This window comes from Brassica rapa, chromosome A09 (assembly GCF_000309985.2).
Source record: "Brassica rapa cultivar Chiifu-401-42 chromosome A09, CAAS_Brap_v3.01, whole genome shotgun sequence".
In the NCBI taxonomy this organism is placed as follows: domain Eukaryota; kingdom Viridiplantae; phylum Streptophyta; class Magnoliopsida; order Brassicales; family Brassicaceae; genus Brassica; species Brassica rapa.
Genome location: NC_024803.2, coordinates 39,620,486 through 39,645,238, shown reverse-complemented (window position 1 = coordinate 39,645,238; position 24,753 = coordinate 39,620,486). Strand labels below are relative to the sequence as shown.

Here is a 24,753-nt window from a genome sequence, read left to right as displayed (position 1 = left end):
CCATTACTTTGGTGTAGAGACGGCCCATGTATGAAGAAAAACGAATGTTTTGCAAAGCAACGCCGGAAAGAAAACGAATGATCTCAAACGACCGAGTCTGTGTAGACTCAGTTACGAACAATCTCAAGTAACAGTCAGAGTGGGTGATGATGAGATATGTATTGACAAACGCTTGTCGCTCAACAAAGCAAAATACCTTATATAAAAATTAAAGTTAGCACAAGTAATTACAATGGAAATATACTCTATTCACCTGTTTTAGAACATAAATTTTAAGTTAGCACAAGTAACTACATTGGAATACACAACAAATTAGTTTAAACTTAGATTAGTGGTCAAATACTTTCCATCTTCTTAATGACACAGAGACTCTTTAATCAGCAGCTCAGATTTACAAGTTTCATAACAATGCAGCACACACATTGGTTAATGGGTTATTGTTTTAGATAATAGTTTTATCTATTTAAGAAGAGACCAAACTCATGACAAAGGGACCATCTTTGCCTTAGATTGCATTAGATTTTGTAAAAAGCAGAGACTTCTTCAGATATTGGTTCTTTTTTTTTTTTTGTAACACTCACACATTGGTTTTTGTTTTTTCAATTGTAGCATTCGGATCCTTAGGAGACCAATGCCAAGCGTCAATGTGGTATCTTGGTTAGTGATGAACATCTATCAGTCTACAAGGCTCTCGTTTTCTTGGTCCAAGTAGGTGGTTAAGAACCGGCTATTCCTAGGTCGTGGGAGTAGTATTGTGTTCATTGGGGTTTAAATTGCAGCAAAGGTTTCAGATTGGTAGTGTAGGATCCATGTAGTGATTCTAGATGATATTAATCTCTTTGTTGTAAGTGTGGTTGAAACACTGTGGTGTAAAATCATATGTACCCTTATTTGGCTAATGAAAAGTTGAAGTTGAGTTAAAAAAAAAAAAACTCTTTTGTATAGGTTGGACCGTAGGAGGCAGGAGCCATGGAGCTTTTCTTATCATCAGAGAATTCTATTAACGGTATAATGTGATGAGTTAAATATACAGAGATGTTGATAATATTTATGTAAATTTATTATAAGAAAAACATAAATTATATTGGAATAATTTAAAAAGTCAACCGGCAATGAGTTGAATAAGCTCATAACTCCCATAGAATTAGTCTTCAGTCCGAAGACCTATTTAGACACCTTCTCCATATCAGGAATCATGAACCTCCCCTCACCACCAATTGACAATCTAACAGATGATTTATACCTTATATATACCCGTTGGCTCCTTCGATCATTACCGATGTGGGATGTGTTCATAACTTTATTACAAGTACAAGTCCATTACTTTGGTAGATACGCCCACGGCCCACTTATAAAGAAAACTGAACGCTTTACAAAGCAAAGCTCAGAAAGAAAACGAACGAGTCATGAATCTATAACCCTCCACGTTATTCTCAGTGTAGACTCGATCGCGAAGCAAAGTTGCAACAGTTTTTTTTCTCAGTGCAGAGTTTGCAATTTAGTCGTCTTGTTAAGCTGAAACTATGGTGAACAAGTGTTGGCATATCCGGTTTGATTCTCTGTAGCTGGAAAATTCATGGAAAGTGAAGAAGAGATGTCTTGACAAACGCTTATCGCTAAAAAGACTGTAATTCACGCATAACTTATATATATATATAATAATAGAACAAAAGTAAAATGTATTTCAAAATAAAAACCAAAATAAATAAGTTTGCAATAACTACCCAAAAACATTACAACCACAAAAGAGAGGGTTCAAAATTTAAGCTGAGAGTTTTATCTTCTTGGCTGCTGGCTCATCTTCAGACACATGAACTTCAGATTCTTCTTCCTCGTCTTCCTCTTCCTCTTCCTCCTCCTCTTCTTCTTCCTCTTCTTCTTCTTCTTCCTCTTGGTCTTCTTCCTCTTCTTCAGATCCTGTGTTTCCTCCTTCAGCGGAATTTTCAGAGTTTCCTTCATCTTGTCGCTCCTCCAACTCTTTCTTCTTCTTCACCTCCTCTATCACATCCATCAATTCCCTATTCACCTGTTTTATCACATACATTTTAAGTTAGCACAAGCAATTTAATTACATTGGAATATACAACAAATTTGTTTAACTATAATGTGGTCATCAAACACATACACCTTTCATATACAAGTCATGCCAATTGACTATGTGATGTTATTAATGCTTTCATCATATGATGTGCTGCTACCTAAGGAATCAAATACAGACAGTTTTATTCTTTAGTTTACCACTTAACTAACTTCATCCAGTTAATATACATGTAAGGAAATTGCTTCACTACACATAAGCAATGGACGAAGAAGAGGTTACGTTACTGACCTGTGGGTTCTGCAGGAAGTCAGAAATGTCATTTGGGCAGCAAGGGCATTTCATGACGTTCTTCTGTGCACGTAGAGTGCGCCCACCTCTGCTTCTCTGCCTCACTTGAGTTATCCCAGCAAATTTCCCAGTTAGGCACTCCTTGCAGAAGTTGTGAGCGCAAGGCGTTGTCACAGGAGAGCTCATCACTTTCCGACAGATTTGGCAGCCAAATTCTGAGTCAAACAAAGTAAGAAAAAACAAACAAAGACAGTTCAGATGTGAGCCTACATTCTATCTAACATCAACAGCAAAGGAAATGAGCTGTACAGACCTTTGAGAAATTTGTCCCTTTTGTTTCCTCCACCTTTCATGGCTTTCCTCGCTGCAGGATCCAAAGCAGCAATTGCCTTTCTGCTAGCAGGTGGAGACTTCATCCACTTCCAACGACCATCAGATTCCTGATACAAGTAAATGTATCAGATCATCAGTGTTATACACACTCACAACTGTTACCATCGCTGTTTTTTACAAGAAAGAAAAGAGAGGATGTGCAGTGCTTACATCAAAATCCCATGATGGGCTTTCCGTTCTCACAAACATATCGGTGGCCTTCTTGAGCTCTGGGATAGAAGGCAGAGGTCTTGGACGATCACCAAGCTCATCACTGCAGTATAACTCAACGTTGAGAGCATAACAAAAAAATACAGAAAAGGGAGGTTTTAACAACAAGAAATAGATCAAACCTGGTCCATGGAGCTGGTTCATTGTCACACCTGACGAAAAGGTAACGACAGACCCTTTTGCCCTACAGAAAACACACAAGAGCAGTTCAGAAAAAAAAAAGATCAGAACAATTAGAATTATTAGGCGCAACCAAACCTGTATTCCAACTTTCCTCCAGCACTTCTCAATCCTGTAAACTCCATCATATCTCACACTTTTCTCCGCAGGGGCATAAGCAGAACGCTTCTCCTTGTGAGACCTGACAATTTGTAAGAAACCAAAGCACTAAGACAACTATCTGCACATAGTATCACTAAAAAACGAAAGACTCCAGAAAGTAAGAAAGGACTAACCTGACAACTCTCACAGGATATCCCATTTTGCAACTAAGCCTCAGAGCTGCATTTGACTTTGTAAACTGCTGATCAAACGCCTGATCTTTGTTGGTTCTCTTGTTCCCTGTCAGATCTCTTCCTCCACTGCAACACACATTGACAACATAACATTTAACCGCAGTGACAGATACACAAAATAAAGAAAAGGGTTAATCAAAAGCAAACCTTCCAGTGTAGAGAAACCATTCACCATGATCCTCATCATCCTTGTAACCCCCAGAGAGCGCCACAGACTGAGCTCCATAACTCGACTGTCCACCAATCCCAGCAACATGCGGGAAATGAGCTCCCCACTGCCTACACTCCTGCCTATCCTCCCAAGCCTCCCCAACCAAAACACCTTGGTTCCTGTCCGGATCATTCCCCGCCAGAATAGGACCGAAATGATCAGACGGCACAGTCACATAAATCCTCCCACTACAAGCATTAGCCTTCCCGGTCTTCTTAGCCCTCTCGGTGGTAAACGCCTTCTCAGGCCGGTCCACATTCCTAATGAACTGGTAAGTCTTCGCAGTTGACACAGTTGTCGATTTGGAAACCATGGCTAGACGGATAGCAGAGACGAGAACGGAGTTGATTCTAGGGTTATCCTTCATCTTCTTAGGTATCGAAGCTCGACACGTCCCGCATGTAGGCTTCCTCTTGCCAGCCACCCATTTCTGAAAACACTTCAGGCAGAAATTGTGGCCGCACGGTGTCTACAAGTATCGTTCACAAAAAAAAAAAAAAAAAGCCGTTAGTGAATCGCTATTAACTATTAAAACAAAGGACATAGTCAGTTACATGCAATCGATAAATTTAACATTAACTATAATAGTCAGTTCAGTGTCAATTGAATCTATCGATGACACGGATGAAGAGAGGCGTACCGTGACGGGCCTCTCAGGAAGCTGGAGGCATATAGAGCAGCTGACGTTCTTTCGAAGGGAAACGAGAAAGTCATCTGACTGTTGTTCCTCTTTCTTCTCCTTCTCTTCATCCTCCTCCTCAACGGCTTTGCCGCTCACCAGCTGCTGCCTCTTCTTGGCTTTCTGCGCCTCGTTCAGTGACGCGTCGGCCTCGATCGCGCGGATCGCGGCCACTAGGCTCGAGGAGTTAGGGTTTAAGCCGGAAGCAGGGGCGGGATCGACGTCGCCGGAGCAGTCGGGACACTCCCACGACTGGGTGGAGGCGAGGGTCGCGGGAGGGGATCGGAGGCACGACACGTGCCAAGGGGTGACGCACGTGCTGCACGTGAGGCACTCTTCCGACGGGATTTTGGATTTGCATCGCATGCATACGTCATCGGCGTCGCAAGGGAGTTGAATTTCACCACAACGATCCATGTCTCAGATAATCGCTAGAGAGAGAGAGAGAGAGAGTAAATAGTGTTTTCGAGATCTGATGATGTGAAAGGAAGCGAGAGAGAGAGATTATAAGTAGAGAGAGAGAGAAGGGGGGAGGCGAAATTCGGAAAGGCGCCTTTTGAAATATTTTTTTGGAGCGTCTTTTTCGAAACGAAATTGAAAAGACTCTAGAAGAAGAAACAAGAATAAAATCTCTAATTTGGATAAGATCTTAACAAATGGCAACTGTATATTAATTTTGTATTTCTTCTTGAATATTTGTTTCTTAAATTGGCTTTTTGATATATCTCCAAATACTAGGAAAGAGAATATTTATAAAAATGAAATCTAATAGCATATCTCTTTTTATATAAAGTATATATACTTTTCTAAACTTGATTTGATTTATGGTTGTTCCTATCCATACTCAAGATTGAACTTATGAAATACAGAAACAAATTAGATGTGGTAGGTAGGTAGGTAAGGTGAATCTACTGCTGATAATCTGTAAATTGTAAAATAAACTTGAATGAGATTTACTTGAAATTATTGTTTTAAAAATGTTAATTTACAGTGTGTCAATTCAATCAAATTGTGTATGGGGAAATAGTGTGTTGTATGCCATCAAATCATATTCATGATGGGAACTGGTTTTGTTGCCCGATGAATTTACTGTATTCCTTCGCTTTAGCATGTGAGTTTTCGTGAGTTTACCAATAGTGAAAACAAAATTAATTTATTTAATTATGAGTATGACAAGTAACTTCTAGAGTAAATGGAAAATACGTAAATCACCATCAATAAAGCTATTTACTCTATATTCATTCACGTATTATTAATTATCTATTAAAAATATATTAATATAATATAAATACAGCCGGATTATTTTTTAATTTCAATATACTTTAATTATTTAAAATACTGATGTTGATCAGCCTAGAAATTAAATTATATTATTATATAAAATCTTAGCTTAGATATATTAGAATCCATAAAATACATTACTATACACAAAAAAATCTCAATTATTATCACAATTGTTTATCAACTGAAATCTACCATATCCTAGGTGCAAATTCAAATAATTGATTGTATTTCATAAATATTATTGCTATTTTTATGGGATGTAATTTCAACAATTTTTTTTTTAATTTTCTTGTTAGGTTGTTTTCTTTAAAAAATATTGATGCATAAGTTGTTACAATACAGAAAAAATCTCATTGGCAATTATTGTTGGATATGTTGTCACAAAATAAAATAATATTATAATCTTAACTATCCAATTTTATAAAAAGAATATTTTTTTTGCTCATATCTACATTTAGCTTTTAAAACACATTTAAGATATAAGACATGATAATTATTCAACTATGATTCTGAATACTAAAATTTTAACAAAAAGGATAAAATCATGACTCTAAATATTAAACAATGATTCATGTGTTATTTGTTAGAAATAGTACTTTTCTAGCTAATGTTTGAATATCTATGAGTTGTGTGAATCAATATGTTAGTTAAAGCTTGATTTTAAGATACAATGTGAACCGTTTAAGCTCAATGTGAATTGTTCTATATACATATATTATTTAATCCTTATTACAACAATCTTATATATGTCATCCAAAATTTTATAAGAAACTCAAATTTCTTTACAGAGTATAAATTATTATTTTTTTAAACAAAGATTTATCTCGAGTACTAACCTTGGATGGTTTTAACAAAGTCTGATAGCTTCTGATTTTATTCCGTACAACTCTAAGATCAAATGAAGAACATTATGAACAACATAACATATCTGATTTGACATGCTAGACATTTCTGGAAAAACAAAATAGTTAGATCTCGATTTATAATCAGTAGATAATGTTATAAGAAGAATTAAGAAGAAAAAATTGATTTACCAGTAATATATCCAAGTAGTTATGTAAGGATCTCCAGATCTTTGTTTGTTTTTTCGAAGATAATAAATTTTCGGATCAGAATCGGACAAACAAAAAATGTCAGAATTTATCACCTTAAACAAATAACGTATTGGAAGAGTATTCTGGAAGAGTATTAGAACAAAAAATGTCAGAATTTATCACCTTAAATAAAGAATTTTTGAGTTCATGGCGGCTAAGAACCTAATTGTGATTTTTACCTAGATAACCAAAAAAAAAATCTGAAGAGTATTCTAGAAGAAGACCGGTATGCAACATAGCTTTTTCGGTCGTGTTTATAGAGATAGGCATGGGCCAAAGTTTTTACTAATTCCGACTTGAGAAGCAAAACCCACCATTTAGCAAATTAAACCCAACTCAATATTTATTTATATTGTTTTTTCAAGCCCAAATATATTAGGTTATATATGATATGTAATTTATACTTACTATTGAAAAACCAAAAAATCATGAAAATATGGTATTTTATATTATACAGTCAACTTATATAAAGATAAAAAATATGCCAATTTGAAATAGCATATTGTTAACAAGTTTAAACACTAATATCACAATTAGAAATATCAAAGGTCGAATGAAATGTCTAAAATCGCAATTACAAATATCAAAGCTCGAACACATCGCATACCATAATCTGGTTTTAAAACATAAATACTACTTTATAAATTTATATATTTATAATAAGATACACCAAAATATATAAACTCTTAATTATGAACATCAAAGATCAAATGTTTAATCTAAATTTTGTCACACACTTTAAACAAACGTATAATCTTATTACATAAGTATTCCAACCGAAAAATATCCCGCGCTTTCAAAGTGAAGAATCAAAATCTTGTAATAAAGCTATTTATTTTATCTTCATTCATGTGTTATTCCTTTCTGTATAACAAACATATTAGTGTAATATAAATAAAGTTACATTATATATACCTCATTGAATGCTCAACATGTTATAAGCACAAATGATTTCATACCAGCGAAAGAAAGTTTAATTTCAATATATTTTAATTATTTTAAATTTATTATTGTTTTTAAATGATAGATTTTGTTTTCTAAATTTATTATCTTAAGATGATAGGTGTTGCTTTCCTAATTGATCGTCATGGTAAACTATGCCTTCACGATCAAAGAATCGTACGGTAAATTTTGCCTATGTAAATATAAAAATCAATATGGTAACACATATCATCAGATCATATTAAAAGCTTGACCCCAATAAATTATTAAATGATCAATATGATACACTATGTCTTCTAAGATCATATGGAAGGTTTTGTCTCCGTAAATTATTAAATGATCAATATGGTGGTAGACTATGTCTCTTCGATCATATGGTAGGACTGCCTCCGATACTATTTAAACTGCATCTTTTAATTCATGCAATTAAAATTATGATTTTAATTTATTCATTTAAATTCTGTATTTATTATATTATTATTTTATGGATATAATGCCAAATGCATTAAAATTATATATTATTATATTTATTATATCACTATTTTATGAATATAGTCATAATGTCGAATTGACAAAAGCTTAAAATAATTGCACTTGGTATCACAAATAATAATTATATGTTATTGGCGATAAATGCAAAGATACACATAGGAGAAAACATGTTTCTAGAAACCATAGATAAATTAAAAGTAGTACCATATGAGAGAAAAATAAAACCATGATATTTTTACGACACCACATACATGATGGTTTTAGATAAATATATTACAAAAGAAGATCATCCAGATCTTTAAAAATATTTAAAAGAGAGGTTTGATCAACATAAATATATATGATCTTAACGAAAGCCAAATACGAGTGGATCATCTCAGGTTCTACTACAAAAATGTTAGTGAATATAATTCTGAAATATTTGGAATCACATCAATAATGATGTTATGTGAGATAGGTGATTTTGTTATGGTAGAGAAAACTATCTCTACATTTCATCATGGAAATGTTGTCCTACAACAACAATACCTAACAAATGGATATACTCGCTACTTGAAGTTGATACAAGTCCTTATTGCAGAGAAAAATAATTAACTCGTGACCTTAAAATCATGCTCATCATAATGGATCTTCTCCATTCACTGAAGTGAATGTTGTGTGGATTCCTCATAACAAGATTGCAAAAAAGTTTAACATAAAGCGTTTGTAAAAGATAATGATCAAACGATTGCTTTAATTTTTGTGAAACAAACATGGGTGTTCATGAGAAATACACAAGGGGTACCACTTCCTTAAAAAGCAAATGAAGATTTGCAGGTACTCGTGATTATATTTAGTGATACCTTTGTATATTTTTCACATATTTTTCTCTGCCGTTATATCAACCAAGTTTGTATAAAAGATCACCTCTAGGATATATCATCTCCTCTGATAATTTGAATAAGTTTTGAGGAATTTTTACAAATTTTAGATAATTTTAAAAGATTCATACCTAAAAAGTTGGATAATTAAGGATATACACACAAAAAACGTAATATCACATTCCAAATTTTGTGAATTACATATATTTTAGTCTTATGGAATATGCTTTAACTTTATTTGTTATGCTTATTAAGTACACAATTTCAGTCAAAGTAGTTAATCTTACTCAACTACTTCTTTCACATAATTGGACAAATGGGTTAGACATGTGATTCAAAAATCTGCCCATCAAATATTCAAATGCTTGAACAAAAAATGTTGGTGCATTCACCATTGTCTTTTATATTTTCATGTCTATATGGAGCATGATAAGATTATATATATAAAGTATCCGATTCATCGTTTTTTTGTGTTTGATGTTGTAGTTATTAATAAAGGTTGAATATAATAAATTTTGTTTGGATCATTTGTTAAATCATCAAAAATTATCTTCTGGCTTAGTTTTCGAGAGTTAGCAAGCTCGTCGGTTTTATATTCTTCCTTGTACAAATCTCTGTTTTTATATTTATATGTTACTCTAATCTTTTTGTGTTAAGAAAAAAACCAATATATACTCTCTCTACAAATATAGGTACAAGTTTACTTTTTTCATCTAGTCGATATTTTGAGCGATGCTTTTGTACATTTTTGGTATGTACTAATTGGAAATGAGCTTATTTTCCAAATAGCCAAAAATGGGTAATAGATTTTTAATGAAAAGTTAGAGAAATATGAAGAAAAATGAGAAAAGAGATAGTGTTTTTGGCTACATAGTGAATTTGTATTTTTTTTGTATATAAAAGGCAATTTCCCATTGAAAATTGGTTTAGCTGCATTGGTCGAAAAAACCAAAAAAATTATATCCAGAAAGTGTCTTGGATAAGAATTTTCCTTGGCTATGCACCTACCAAAATTTTGAATTCCATTTCGTGGCAAAGTTTTCACCACCACTGGCTCCTAATCCTAGCTTTCAATTTATCTGCAGTATGACAATTACCCAGACTCGTATATTGACCAGTTAATAAATAAGATGAGTTTTGACTGTAAAGAATTTGATTGATAAAGTGTAGGATATTAGGTTTTATAAATAAAAAGTTTCTTGGGATGCAATCTAATCACTTATAGTTATTCATATTAATATTTTATTGGACATTAGAATCAACACCATGAATAACGAACACAAACACATCATTGTAATGGTAAAAGTAAAACATTGTCTCAGAATGATCTCACCTCATAGATCTACGGTTATCAGGAAATCAGGTTTTTCGAAGCACAATGAGGTATTGCATTCCGGGTTTGGCGTTGGCTATCTGTGGAAGTAGTTCTTGTGTCTTCTCCTTCACAATCTCATAGGTTTTCTCCATTACATCTTCGCCAAAGTAAGAAGCGACAGATCCTCCAACTGTGACCTTAAATGCGACCGTTAAATAGTCTGAGTCTATCTGATATTCTTCCTTTGAATGACTAATTTTTTCGAATACTTCGGTCCTGAAACATTTGTTGTTCTCGATTATTCGCTTCAACTCATCCGCATGTGCAAGATAGACAGGCAGTTTGAAAGCGTCGAGCTTTTCTTGATCAATAAGACCCTTTTAATGGAAGACAAAAACCGCATATATGTTAGTATTGATTAGTACTAATATTTTAATTTAAAAAAAGTTTTGTGTTTTAATTTGTTTAACCTTCTTGGCAATTTCATTAAGAGCAAATCCAGTGATATCAATCATCATTCCATTAACCGTTTCGGACATTTGAACCCCATTTGGTAGACAATGTCCAAGAAACAATAGCAATCCACCGGAGACGAGCTCTTGAGCTCTCGCGTTCAAGAAACTCCCCACATCTATCTTGTATTGATCAAGGTACAAGTTTGCTACCTCTTTCGAGAATCCAGTGCAATGTATGTCCTTGTTCCACACTGGAGAATGGCGCTCTCTAACTCCCTTAGGAATCTTGGATACGAAATGGAGTGCGAAAGAAGCAACTCCCACATGGAAACTGTTCTTAGGAAGAACACGACCAAAGAAAGACCCTGGAACTCCAGTTGCAAAATATCTTCTAGCAGGAGGAAGTGTCCTGAAGAGAGTGTTGAAATCGTTGTTTGAAGAATCGTTGAAGAAAACTTGGAACTCAATGTCTTTTTGATACTTGTGTTCCACGGCATCTATTACGGTTTGTACGGCGGCGAAAGTGTTAGGTCCAGTGGAACAACCGAAATCTGCAATGCTAATGAGACCTGAAGTGAAATCAATGCCGAGCTTAGTGGAGATGGCTTCGTTGATCTTCTCCTTTGAAGCTTCAAGCAATGCTCCCTAATGAACCATGTATGTTTTCCAATCAATATCTAAGCGCAAAAGAAATGATTGTTAAATGTATAATAATTTTTAATAAATAAACCTGATGTGTAGAATGTTGTTGGTAACTGTTAGGACCTTCACCTCCGACCATCGTGAATGTAGTCGGCATGTTTTATCTTCCCTACTGTATTGTGATGATTATTTGTGTGTCAGCTGTGATGGTTATTTAGTCACAAGACTCTGCATATATATATATACATTTATCAATTGGCCTTTGGGATATTGGAGGGGGGGGAGGGGGGGGGGGATGCTAAATGGACTAAGAGCATGACTGGTTTTCCCGGTACCACCCGCAAACGCAGCTTTTGCGGTTGGTAGCGGTTGTTGGCGTTTTGCAACAATCGCTCAAACCGTTCCAAACCGTTCCAAACTGCTCCAAATCGCTCCGAACCTCATAAATTCAAAAGCTGGTTCCAGCTAGCGTTTGCGGTTGCGGGCGGTTGCGGGAGGATAAAAAAAATTTCTTTTTTTCCAAAACAATATAAATACAAAAATAAAAATATTCAATAAAAAAATTAAATTAGAATTATAAAAATGCTAAAATATATCTATTAAATTTTAATTAATATTATAAAACTTTAAAATAAAAATATTTTCTATATTTAAAAAAAAAGTAAACTATAACTTTCTAAATATAACTTTTATATTTATTATAATATTATTATTTTTGATATTTTTATAATTGTATAAAATGTAAATATTGTTAATTTATTATTTAACCGCTGTTGCACTTGGTAGTTAACCAGTCATAAGTATCCCGCAAACGCACCAATTTTTAACCGCAGAACCAGTCGTACAAATCTCTTAAAACCGCTAGAAACCGCAACCACCCGCATGCGCAAACTCCCGCAACCGCAACCGCAACCGCTGCGGTTAAACCAGTCAGGCCCTAAGCAATAAAGATGTAGGGACTAAGCAATAAAGATGTATGGTTGTGTTATTTTCTCACGAAATATTTACTATGTTGCTTATTATTCAAAACAATTGGTTGCCAGAGAGCAATAACTTTTGTGGAACATGAGACTTAACTGGTTGTTTTCCAATTCTAGTGTCACCGAAAACGTGCGAATGAAAAAATTAATATTATATTGTTAGGTAGTTCGTTAAGAGGTTTCAGAAACAAATAAACGTGTGTGAGAAAAGATTTGACAAATAATAACGAAATACTTAAGAGATCGACGCCGGATCATTTTCTCAACCACACACTAAGCCCAAAATTACTCTTTAATCTAATACTATTAGAGGATTCACTTTGATGCTCCATGGAATGTAGAACAAGCTCATTAGCTACAGATTCCGCCACGGGTCTCCGATCCTCCCATGTTCTGTCGAAAGAGGATGTTCTTCTCAGTTGTGGCCCTGAACTACGGGATTGATCTTGACTTTGAGTTATGATTCTTTGAACTCTGAAAGCATTTTCAAGAAAAATACAGATAAACATAACAAGACAATGATATGAATGTAAGAATACCAAAAACTCACGTGGCCTAGATCAGATGAAGAGAGCAAAGCTGCTGCTTCTTGGGCTAATGAACCTTTCCTGACTCATCGTGATCCTCCCGTTGTTGACACTTTCCAAACTTCCTGGCAGACAAGCAAGCAAGCAAGAGTCATAACTGCTTAGCAACAAGATATACATCAAAAGCTAGTAAGAAAAGAAAAAGACAAACAAAATCAAACCTCTCTTCTCTGAGAATGTTGCTCCTCTCCTGGGAAGATATACTCCCACATCATTGTGTACATTGCTTCTGTCAAATGTATTTTTAGAGGATATATGTCAACCTGTCAAGCAAACACAAGAGAACTTGATTTATGTAATTTAATATATATATACTTAAGTGTCTGCAAGAACCTCAAGCTTCTTGACTCTTGTAGTCTCATAATATTAGTTTTTTTTTCATAATAATAATATTAGTTCTCATTAGAACATATATTAAGGTAAAGAAGAACTTGCCTGAATACAGTAGTGTGGCAAGAGCATTTCTTAGTTACAAGTATATAACCGTTTTAACACATCATGATTATATATATATGTCCCTAAAGATGTGTAAAGGAACTCACTGGCCCCATTCTGGAGGAGGGTTCCACGCAGAAAAAAACAGTATCAGACTTGGCATTAGACAAACAGTTCCTCAAGACAAAGTATCTTGTTGTGAATTGTGCAATCCCAATATATCTCAAGTCCCGGTTAAAATCATAAATCTGTACAAGCAATGTGTAACATCTTAGAGACTTGCGTTACAAGTAACAACAGTCAGTTGAAGCTTGGCCAGATCAAGAAGGGGCTATATACTATATTGTCTATTTCAACCTCAGAGAATGTTTTCCCATCTAAAACCATAGACCAAACAACTTTGCTTCTTTGCTGAGACGACTTTTTATAGCCTCATTTCGATTATTCTTAATAAAACCGTTCGCCGTTTTTATTTCCTCAGACCCCACCACTCTTTTCTCGTCTAAATCTTTAAAACGACAGCATGTTTAACCAATTTTAAATAATACACACTAGGTAATAACCCGCGCCTTGCGCGGGATGTGATTATTAGTTTCGTTATTTTTAATAAAAAAGGCAATAAATCTGTTTAATCTGGATATTAGTTAGGTTTTACGTTTTTTTGTTTTTAATCTTCTAAAATATAACTATTATTTTAAATTAATAATCATTTTAGTTTATTCGGTTAAAACATTTGATTTTTAGGTTTTTTCGGATAAAAACCTAAAATTAATATTATATGTTTATTTTTATATTATGAAGTTTAGATAGTCGTCATGTCGAACCAATAGTTTCATATTATAGTTTTTAAACAGATAATAGTTTAAGAAAAAGAAAAGAAAATTATTAAGACAAATCATTTAACTACAATTTGGTCAATAGTGAAAGAAACATTAAGAAAAAATATTTCAACTTTCAAAAAAATTAGATACTTCAGCTGTGGTGAATACTTAGTTATAAGATGCTCACATCAAGGTGCACATGTATATTTATGTAAAAAGTATATAAAAATAGTTGAAAAATATATAAAGATATTGTTAATTAATATTAAATGATATTTTTGTTTAGAATAATACATGAAAGATAAAATTAAAATTTATTTAAAATAAAAAAGACCTTGACATTGGTCATTTTTTCATCAAAAGAAAATAAAATTACATTCGTAAATAGGGGTGGACACATATCAAGTATCTGGATATTTGGAAACATTTTTGTCGATTCGATTTTTAGCCACCTAGATATTCGGTGACTCGGATATCCGAAATGTTTTAGAATTTTAAAGAATATTCGATTTGATTGTAAATAAAATAAAATTTTAAAAATAATTTAATAATAACATTTTATTACAAAAATAAAACATTATATAACCTTTTAATTCTAGTACCTAATATAATAAATTTATATTGTAAAACTGATATAAAGCATAATATATATAACATATATATATAATTCTTTTCATATATGTATATATATGCATATAACATATCAAATTAGATATATGTTCCTAAAAATATTGGTATTAGTGATTTGTTTCTTTTTTGGATATTGTATTTTAGTATTTGATTTGTTTCGTAGAGTTTCAAATATCAAGATTTTTTGGTTCAAATCAAAACGGATAACAAATCGAATCAAAATTTATGAATATTTTGCTCAATTTTATCCGTAAACAATAAAAATAATATATATATAGTTTAGCTTTTGATTCATTATCTATTTTTATTCGAACCGAAAAATCTAGAGTTTTATTGGAACTATGTATATGAGTTTTATATTAAAAAAAATCACAAAGTACGTAGTGTGAACACATTTATGATTATAGTGTGAATGCATTAGTATATTTATTATCAAATCATTGTGAAGCTGCCACGTGTCTATTATAATGTGAATGCATTTATTACAATGCTTATCTTGTAATATATAAGGGATCTGACGCGTTTGATAACGCGGGATCGGTAATCAAAACGCAAACGCACCTAGATCTCTTCTTCTCCCTACTCTGCAACAAAGTCAACACAGACACCACCCTTTGTTTCTTCTCTCCCTCTCCGCCATGAAAAGAAAAAGAGAGAGATCAAAGCTTGCAAACTACAGAGACGTAGACCAAACCAGCGATGCAATCGTTGAAGCAACACCAACGTCGCCACTTACTGTGTCAAAACAGAAAAATACTTCAGATGAAACAAACTCAGATCCGTTTCCTTCCGATCTCTTAATGGAGATACTCAAACTGTTCCCTGTCAAAACCCTAGCGAGGCTCACGTGCGTATCAAAGCTCTGGGCATCAACCATCCGCCGCCAAGAATTCAACAAACTTTGGTCTTCTTCAAACCAACAACGTCGTAGTAGTAGTAGTAATACTCTCATCTTCGCATTCAAACGTGACAAAGGATATGGCCAAGACTGTTTCTTCTTCTCATCGCTTCAAACCAAGAATCCACACGAAGCCTCTGTAACCGCTACTTAGGAGAGGAGAGTTCGTAGAGGACGGTTGAAGACTGTCCTCCTCACTACTCTCCTGAGTCTCTTCATATATGTATAGACGGGGTTCTATACTACGGAGCTTGTTTTGGGACGGGTACTACTACGAGTGTCGTTGGTAAGGACCGTGGCGTTATGAGCTTTGATGTTCGGTCTGAGAAGTTTGATGTTATCAGAGTACCGCAAGGAAGAGCGAGAAAGTTTACGAGTATGACGAGGTACTATGGGAAGCTTGCTCTTATCTACACTGTGTACGGTAAAATCGGATTATGGGTTTTAGAGGATGCTGAGAAAAATGTATGGTCCTCTACGTTTTTCGATTTGCCGAGATTGTCTGGATATAATACAAAGTTTCAAGTGTTTTGTGCCGTTGATGATGGTGATGATGCAGGGGAGTTTGTTTTGGCACCAAAGGAATTGCAGGAATCGGCGTTTTATGTTTTGTATTATGATCCCAAGAAAAAGAGGGTGAGAAAGGTGGACGTTGAAGGAATTACAGAACATGAGGAGCTTCCACTTTGGGATAAAGATTGGAAGCGTAGGACAATGTCTATCTTCCCTGGTCAGATTGAGAATCTCATGTTTCTCTAAGAGTGCTTTGCAAACAATTCTTCTTCTTCATGAGTTTTATGATAATAAGTAATAACCTCCACTGTTATATTTTGCTTGATAACTTGTATCTGAGTTTCATCTTGTTACAGGTCTTATAATCAGTTTATTGCTGCTATATTTTTTAGTTTTGGTTTTATCTCTGGATTTTAGAGTTCATGTACTCATGGTAGTAAATAATTTCTTATCTACATTTGATTTTTTTTTTCTGATATTTTGTTTCATAATCTAGTAAGATTATTACAATCTGTTCATTTAAAAAGTCAAAACCATATATCCAACTTTAATTAATTTAGACATTACACATACTCTCAAAAGTTAAACATAACTGTAAACTAGCAGTAGCAAAATTGTAAACTAATAACTGTAAATTCGATAGATCACCTCTAAAATTAAATCATAATTAAACTACGAGTCTACCACCAGTTGTTGTGTTTTGCTTCTAAGGAAGGTAGTGACGGAGAGAGCGTAGGCGACTGTAACAGCTACGATACAAACTCCAACGTATGTGCAAACAGTGGTTGCACACACGTACAGATACCTGTTCACATTGTTCACCAACACCACTAGTCAACAACAATTTCTTCTATCGGTCTAATGAGATCTGGTTAAGGGTGTTCAATTCAATTAAACTAAACCTAAAAAACCACAAACAGATTCAATCAAGATGTATCCGATCAGCAACAGAACCTAAATCAAATCCGGTAACGTGTGTACAGAAGATTTCATTTTTACATTGGTTACTAGTTCTGAACACCCCTAACCGGTTACCCTAAAGCAATAATGTGTTTCAAGACGGAAGCAAATACTTACTTGGGAGAGAAGACGCTCCACACAAAAAGGTGATTCCTCATGAGTAGCAGGACCACAGTATATGCCGTCAAGAGTATTGAATTTATGCAGAGTGGTACGAGACAAGGGAACCCAAGCTTTAGCTTCAAGAGTTGTCCTAGATCCGTGTCGGAGTGAGCCAAGTGTGAGTGTTTTCTTAGCTTTCCACCAATGTACATCACCAAGGATAAAAGGAACAACAGGGGAGATGCATAGGTTATCATGAACATCAAGATTCCAGAAAGTATTGTAGAATGACTAGAGATTCCCTAAGAAAAAAGAGTTCGGTCGAATGTGTCAGTGTTTTTGGGTTTACAAAATGAAAAGAAAAGGAGGCTTACAATAAAAGCACCAGCAACATCGATGGTTGCTAAAGTATTGCTGTTTCCAAGAGCAAAGTGACCTGCCATTCCCATGTAATAGAGTGCAGCAATCTACAAAAAAAGAAGGAAATCTTAAACCGACGAGCTTTTTTGCAACATCATTTACGGACAAAGAACCAAATTAAAAACCAACCTCGACCCATTCGTTGACCTGCACATCTTTAGACGAAAGAAATGAAACTACTAAAATTTGGATGAGCAGCAAAAGTATGGGTCCTGAGTTGATCGGTTGTTGTAGAAGCAGCTGTAGAAGACACCAGCAAAGTACGTATGCAGAGCCAATCATATACAAGCAGTCACCTGCTATAGCTAGAAAGGACTCGTCTTTGTTTAGCATAGACCATGGTAAAACTAGAGCTCCTCCAACCGTAGATATAGAAAGAAGAAGATAGATAACTTTTGCTGTTACGGTGGCTCCATTATCGGTTCCAAACATATCACCCTGGTATCTCCAGGCATGCAGCAGAATTAGGAACCCACAAATTGAGAAACCAAAAGCTTGGATGCGGACACTTTTTCTCTTCGACCCTGTTCGAAAGAGAGTGAATAATCCTAGACCAATAACAAGAAAGGTCGAGATTAGCTGCATCCATTTGACAAAAGTACCGCCAGCTTGCTCTAGCCACTTAGAAATATCAGGAAAGTAAGTCCAGTTCACGCCCCCTTGATGCCAACCTCTCAGTAGTCTACCAGAAATAAGAAGCAGGAAGATTGAACCGATTTTATATTCTCCAAGTGAGTCCAGCCCTTTGGAGAAACTGAATGACTTTATTGTCTTGAAAAGTAACAGAAGATAGAATGTGGATACCATGAAATGCCATATATAGTGCTCTTCTTCCACCATTGAACTAGATCCCATACTTATAACGAGGATCAAAAGAACTGCCAAAATGAACACCTCTTCCAAATTCAACAGATAATTCAAACGACAGACTTGATCCTTCGGCTCATTGTAAACCTCTTTGAATAAGGACAGAAAGAGAGTGGCACAAACAACGCAGGAAATAAGCATGGCACTCACTCCAAGACCCAGTAAGAAAACTGGTTTCTGCCAACAGAGAGAAGATTGAAAATCGTTAGATTGAAATACTATAGATTTGCTAGCCTTGGAAACTAGTGAAGATTGAAAATCGTTAGTTTTCCAAAATAATGTTTCATAGAACTCTAAGAAAAGATGTCAAACATACTTCAGTGGTTTTGCTTGCTAACCACTCACTTGCAGTTTTCAAAAAGGCGTTATAGGCATCCAAAGCTCTGCTGAAGTCTTCGGCGGAACTAGACCTATTAACAAGAAAGCCATCCACGGAGTTAGTTTATCGGGAGTTCAAAGTCAAGAGGAGCACCGCAAGTAAATCCATCCATACAAATTACGCACTCTGTTAACTTCTTGGACTTCCAAATGCCATGGAGGACAGCAGCGTTCCTAAATAAGCAAATAAGTTGTTTCTCTTTATCCCCAGAGCACTCACTAATATCCGAACCAAACCCATCACAAGTTCTTTCAAGGAAGCAATTGCAGGAGAAGCCTTCAAACAAGGAATTTGGTAACTGTGCTTGCATTAGCCTGAATAACTGCCATGAATTCAGTTCTAGTGCCCGTAGTTGCTCAAAATCTGAAATGATTCCATACGTTAAACAAAAAAACACTCCGATGCGTTCCCACAGGTTCGGACTGAAATTACAAGGGCTCAAAAGTGGTTAACCTCTTAAAGAATCAAGTGTTCCTGGGACAAGGACTCCAACATTGTTCTTTGGGATCGGCACACCAAATAGAAGAGCTAAAGTTGGCGTCAAATCTACCTACATCAAAAAATATTCCATTGGTTTCCATATCATGACTAACTTATAGTCATCAATACTCTTTCCAAACGAGGTAGGTGCTTGACTGTTTAAAAAAAGGTAATCAAATATATCACAACAATTGCAATGACTGTTCTACCTGGAAAGCTAAATTATTGGTAGCGCCAGCATAATCAGAAATATTGCTACTCAAGCCAATAAAGAGCATTAAGGAGTCAGTTTCTTCATATGAAGATCCTCCATGATTTCCGTTCTCAGTCATGCCATGATCACTGACTACTATCTGTAAATGAAACTCAAATAAGATAACTCCGACATAAGAAAGCCAAATGTACCACCAAACACAAAAAGTACTCACCAAAAGGGTCCGCCCTTGGTCATGGCTACGATCCACCATGGCTCTTGAATGCATTGTTCTAACTACATCATCCATTTCTTTAAGTTTTGAAGCCATCAAGGGGCTACAATAGAAAAACAAATAATAAGATGATCTGCGCATACAACCTTTCTACTCAAAATTGTGTAATGAGACTAGCAAAGACCTGTTACGGCCGCCAGTATGTCCAACATGATCCAAGCCAAGGTAATGAAGGATCTAATAAGGGGTAGATCTAGTAAGAACAAAGCACAGTAAAATTCAAGGGATTTGCTTCGAAATCACTACTACATATCGCAGGAAATTGAGACGAATCAGTTGGCGTTCAAGTAACTAACCCCATATATTGGGGAAATAAGAGAACGAAGAAAAAACTAACCAAGAGATTCCAGTCATCCTTGTTAAGCTCATTTGGCAAGTGTCGGGACACATTTTTGTCTACCTGTACTGTATCTTTTACCTGAAAAACACACATATATTGCTCATATCACCATCATACAGATAGGGAAAACTCTATTCGACATGAATAAAAAGTAAACTATCACACAGAAACTCACAAAGAAACTGCTAACACCATCATGTCTCATGAACAGCCCCGGGAATAACTTGATCCATGTCTCATCTCCAAGCATCACCATTTTCCAACCAATCCTAAGAAACTGACCTGGTAAAATTTAGAGCACAGTATTCCTATCAAACTACATATGTTTGCAAACATGAAACATTAACAAAAAAAACCCAATAGATACCAAGAAGGTTGTCATCTAAGAGGGCTTGCGTGTTAAAATTGAAAGCCACATCCAAAAAACCACCAATCGCTCCAGAAACCATTGCCTGAAAACACCAAAATATTAATAACTCAAGTCCTCGTAAACCATAATCATCCACATCAACGATCACACACACACACACACACACCTTCAACCTCGGCATTGTAACAGTTGGAGGAGCAGCTTTAGCATGGTAACCAATTGCATCTCCATTAGCCAGCAGTGACTGTGTATAAGGCATAGACTCTTTCCACACCTTCCATGGAGGTTGACCATCCTTCCCCAGCACAAACTCCGCAGGAAGACCATCTATAACCTAAACTAATCATCTTTCAATACTCTTAAAACATTCTCTCGCAATCTTAGCATCTTAACAACAAGTGCATACCATCAAAATCAATCGATCATATCTAGAAGAGATGCCAGACGATTCCTGGTAGAGCAATCTCAGTTTCTCAGGATGAATCTCCGACTCGTTCGTGTTCGGCGCAGGATCACAGAGAGGATGACGATAACTCTCCGAGCCACTGAGATTCAACATACAAACAAAAGAAAAAGGAGTGTGAAGCAAAAATCAAATGGAGTAGATTCATCTTCGCAGTTACAATGGTTACCTGACGCCGGACAGAGTCGGCTTGACGGGGAAGAAACCGAAGACGAAAATCGAGAGTCCGATGATCTGGAGGAATATTCCGACGACCGTTAGGATCGTCAGCCTCGTACACGTCATCTCCGTCGACATTTCGAGATCGGGAGAAAGAAAAAAAAAGAGAGAAGGTGATCGTAGTAAAGATGAAACCTATGAAATGGGCTTTACAAAGTCGGCCCAGTGAAAAGCCCGTTAGGATTTTGTTTTTTAGTAAGTGTCACTGTTGTTTGATTCAGTGTCAGTGAGTAGTGAGTAGGGTCTGTTGAGGCCTAAAAATAGCTAAAAGGTTAGGGGCATTGTTACTCAGAGGTTGGGTAAGGTCACGAGTCCACTCATAAAAGAAACTCTGACACTTTGACCACCCAGTGTGTGAGAACACTGTGTCACGTGCGGCTCGTACTGTTTAAGTTTTCAAAATACAAATATGATTTAAAACGCAGCAACCGATTGAAGCGTTTCAGCTTATATACACCAGTCTTTTGTGGAAAGACTTATTTTAAACTGTTAACAGTTTTTTGTGTTACAAAAAAAAAAAAAAGACTTATTTATACGCCAAGTGTCTGTGTGTTTAAGAGTTTGTATGAAAGAGGTCGAGAAAAATTAATTTTGTTTTTCTTTGGTCAACACCAGACTGAAAAAAAAAACAAAGTAGCATGAAAAAGATTCAGTAAGCCAAAAAAGAATGGACTGGAACTAAATTTGTTAAGAGATGTAGATAATGTTTCTGTTTAACGTGTATTTGGCGGATTCTTTTTAATTCAGTCTTTATAGATAGTTTAGGGAAATAAATTTCCAATCTTCACGGATAGTCCACGAATGTCTTTGTGTACTGACGGACACACGCCCACAGATGTTATTGTGTATTGATGTACAGCGCACAAACGTGTTTTGGTCTGTATGTTAGAAAACAAAGTCTGGCTTTAAATGTGGAGGAATATCCTACAATATTGGGATTTAGCTAAATCGTTCCACAGACTTGAAATTAGAAGTGGTAAAACAACATCCTTCTTGTGGTCTCCATTGGGTTGTCTTTCAAGAACAAAGATTGTATTGATATGGAAATTTTGGATTATGCTATTGTATGAAGATTATAACAGGCCAGTGGAAAAAAAGATTGTTGAATACAATAGAGGATATAATATATTGAAAATGTAAGGGCTAAAATAAGGCACCAAGAAGCATATTTTGGTTTCTAGTACGACATAAAGATCACAAATTCAAAAGTAAGTTCTCATCACATAAAACTTTCAATCCCAAACGAGAAAAACGTTTCTTGTGTCGTTGGACTATACAGGTTTGATTCTCTTGTGCAATACCGAATACTCTTTCATCTAGTCGATTGCGATGTATAACCACTTATTATTTACATGAGATATGTCAACGTAAACCATCATGTGAATTCTTAATGTGTTCTTTTCAGTTGACAAAAAAAAAGACCGTTATTTTCTTTGATGGTGTTGAGAACCGGCCCACATGAAACCATTTCTTCTTCGATGATAAATGTTGGCTCAAGTGTGAAATGCTTAACTCAGAAATTCCTTAATTACATTACACTGTTAATTGGAAGTTCATTGTAGCATTCATCTCTACCATTCATATTGAGTATATGTGTTTCAAGCAGTTGGCTTCATGACGAACACTAAACTCCGCTGCAGCTGGTAAAGCTTAAGACAAAAACGTAAAATAAGCTTAGCAAGATATATGCATTGAGGGGAAGAGAAAGTTACGGTAAATGTCTATAATTTTTTTCTTTTGTTCACAATATAAATAATTGTATACTTCTTAAGGTAATAAAGACTAAGAATGCGGGGAGCGAAGACTGGAAGAGAGAGAAAAGTTAGAGAGGGAAAAGTTTTTACAAAGGGGATCCGGCGGTCGGCCGGCGCGTGAGCGTCCGTGCCGTCGCCAGAGCCCTTTTCCCTTCGATAAAATCATCCGGTCCTGTCGCTCTCCTTCTTATTCGGTTTCCTTTTGCCGGAGCTCAGATCAGCCACCAACCAGTGTGGTTCTGGTTAAGGAGTCACGGTGGGGTTTGCGGGTAGGAGGGGGGGGGGTGTCAATAGTTCGAGTTCTAGCTCCGGGAGACGGAGGCTTTCACAGATCCGTCGCCGCCGGTCCTTTGTCTCCGCGGCGGGGAAGCTCCTTTAGTTTCGTCGTCGTCGGATCCAGCTTCCGGGGGGTAAAGGCTATCACAGCTTTACGTCGCCGGCTTCCGTCCCCTAGTATTTTAGGGTTTAGTTTTTCCGTTTGTTTTTTATTTCGGTGTTTAGTTGTGGTTTTGAGTTGTTTATGGTCGCGTCGGAGGAGAGGAAGATCTCCGACGGAAAGAGTGAGGTTGCATGCGAGGCTTTGGGCGGCTGCGGTGAACGGGAGTGGATGAGATCTCGCCACGGTGATTGATTCTCTCCGTATTAGAGTTCCATAAGCTCTTGACGGTGAAGAGGTTCGGAACTTCGGAGTTCCGGTGTGGCCGGTTGATCCGAAGGTTGGATCTCCGGTGAGGACGAGAAGCGGGTGTGATGCGATGATCTCGCGACACGTGACCCTCGACGTCGAGGATGTTGACACGTGTCCACGCGACGAAAAGACTGATCTGCGAGGCGGCAGCGCTTCGCTCCCGTGTTGTGTCTATGGTTTCTCAAGATGGGCCGCTGGAAATGGGTCCAATTGTGTAACGAGTTTTAGCCCGATAGGTTTAGTGGGCTTATATTGTAATCTGTTTCTGGGCTGGGCCCGTTTCTATAAATTAAAAAAAACTATTGACGCAAAAAGAAAAAAGACTAAGAATGCGGTTTGATTATTTTATTTTATTTTATTTGTTTTGTTCAAACTTTTAATTAAAATAAAATCTGTACGGACAGTTGATCGTGTTCCAATCAGATTTCTTTTGGTGGATGCTTCGGGTCTGGTTTGGGTCCCCCTTCTAAATAATTTATAGTGGTCGACACTCGACAGTGTTTATTACTCTTTTGCACGAGGGTCCCTCTGTTCACTATATCTTCACATAAAGCATACTAAAACATCTATTTATTTGAAACCCCCCCTTCAATCTTTTTTTTTCTTTATCACGTATTTTGTTTTACAGTCTACTAGAATGATTCTGAAGACGGAATCAGTGAGGTAAGGTTGGTCTGTTTAGTGAAGTTAGAGTAGTGCATAAGTGTTTAAGTAATGTTTAAGTATGTAATAGAATGTAAAATGATGAATAAACCCTAACCCTTAGTGTTTTAAAAAGTATTAAGAATTACATTGTAACAAAAATAAAACTATTATAGCAATTTATAACAAGTGAGTGAGTATTGGGCGAGTTTTTACATCCTCGCATCTTTGAACCCCTAGTATAATTTCTACTTGAAAGGAACATGAAATGTATGAGCTTCTGACTACAAATTCTA

The 24,753-nt window shown here is 35.9% G+C and overlaps 5 protein-coding genes and 1 long non-coding RNA gene across 7 annotated transcripts; 2 read left to right on the top strand and 4 right to left on the bottom strand.

The window, feature by feature from the left end:
* Positions 1 to 1,617: 1,617 nt before the first annotated feature.
* On the bottom strand, positions 1,618 to 4,931 carry LOC103837884 (E3 ubiquitin-protein ligase ORTHRUS 2). Its single transcript, XM_009114270.3, has 9 exons — positions 4,299 to 4,931; positions 3,595 to 4,127; positions 3,388 to 3,513; positions 3,191 to 3,293; positions 3,055 to 3,116; positions 2,873 to 2,975; positions 2,643 to 2,769; positions 2,330 to 2,544; positions 1,618 to 2,026 (listed from the first exon to the last, which is right to left on the bottom strand). The coding sequence occupies exons 1-9, from the start codon at positions 4,752 to 4,754 to the stop codon at positions 1,763 to 1,765; spliced, it is 1,989 nt and encodes a 662-aa protein (XP_009112518.1). The 5' UTR covers positions 4,755 to 4,931; the 3' UTR covers positions 1,618 to 1,762.
* A 5,283-nt stretch (positions 4,932 to 10,214) lies between these two features.
* LOC103837883 (farnesoic acid carboxyl-O-methyltransferase) lies at positions 10,215 to 11,678 on the bottom strand. The gene is made up of 3 exons (XM_009114269.3): positions 11,510 to 11,678; positions 10,795 to 11,424; positions 10,215 to 10,701 (listed from the first exon to the last, which is right to left on the bottom strand). The coding sequence occupies exons 1-3, from the start codon at positions 11,576 to 11,578 to the stop codon at positions 10,369 to 10,371; spliced, it is 1,032 nt and encodes a 343-aa protein (XP_009112517.1). The 5' UTR covers positions 11,579 to 11,678; the 3' UTR covers positions 10,215 to 10,368.
* An 862-nt stretch (positions 11,679 to 12,540) lies between these two features.
* Positions 12,541 to 13,049, bottom strand: LOC103837882. The gene is made up of 2 exons (XR_004451542.1): positions 12,952 to 13,049; positions 12,541 to 12,875 (listed from the first exon to the last, which is right to left on the bottom strand). It is a non-coding gene; the product is annotated as an uncharacterized LOC103837882 (long non-coding RNA).
* Positions 13,050 to 15,312: 2,263 nt separating this feature from the next.
* Positions 15,313 to 16,763, top strand: LOC117127856 (F-box protein At2g21930-like). The gene has a single exon (XM_033278614.1). The coding sequence runs from the start codon at positions 16,076 to 16,078 to the stop codon at positions 16,529 to 16,531; it is 456 nt and encodes a 151-aa protein (XP_033134505.1). The 5' UTR covers positions 15,313 to 16,075; the 3' UTR covers positions 16,532 to 16,763.
* LOC103837941 (putative F-box protein At5g44220) lies at positions 15,513 to 15,926 on the top strand. Its single transcript, XM_033278536.1, has one exon. It carries the CDS (start codon positions 15,513 to 15,515, stop codon positions 15,924 to 15,926), a length of 414 nt encoding a protein of 137 aa, XP_033134427.1.
* Positions 16,748 to 23,077, bottom strand: LOC103837881 (GPI ethanolamine phosphate transferase 2). 2 transcript variants are annotated; one of them, XM_033278610.1, is made up of 16 exons: positions 21,324 to 23,077; positions 21,098 to 21,236; positions 20,858 to 21,025; positions 20,689 to 20,773; positions 20,497 to 20,603; positions 20,319 to 20,399; positions 20,106 to 20,158; positions 19,922 to 20,024; positions 19,703 to 19,846; positions 19,467 to 19,563; positions 19,139 to 19,376; positions 18,951 to 19,044; positions 17,897 to 18,811; positions 17,722 to 17,814; positions 17,363 to 17,649; positions 16,748 to 17,090 (listed from the first exon to the last, which is right to left on the bottom strand). In XM_033278610.1, exons 1-16 carry the CDS (start codon positions 21,449 to 21,451, stop codon positions 16,958 to 16,960), a joined length of 2,865 nt encoding a protein of 954 aa, XP_033134501.1. In that variant the 5' UTR covers positions 21,452 to 23,077; the 3' UTR covers positions 16,748 to 16,957. The 2 variants fall into 2 exon arrangements, with proteins under 2 accessions (XP_033134501.1, XP_033134502.1); XM_033278611.1 differs by having other exon boundaries at positions 20,858 to 21,030; positions 21,324 to 21,474.
* Positions 23,078 to 24,753: the final 1,676 nt, after the last annotated feature.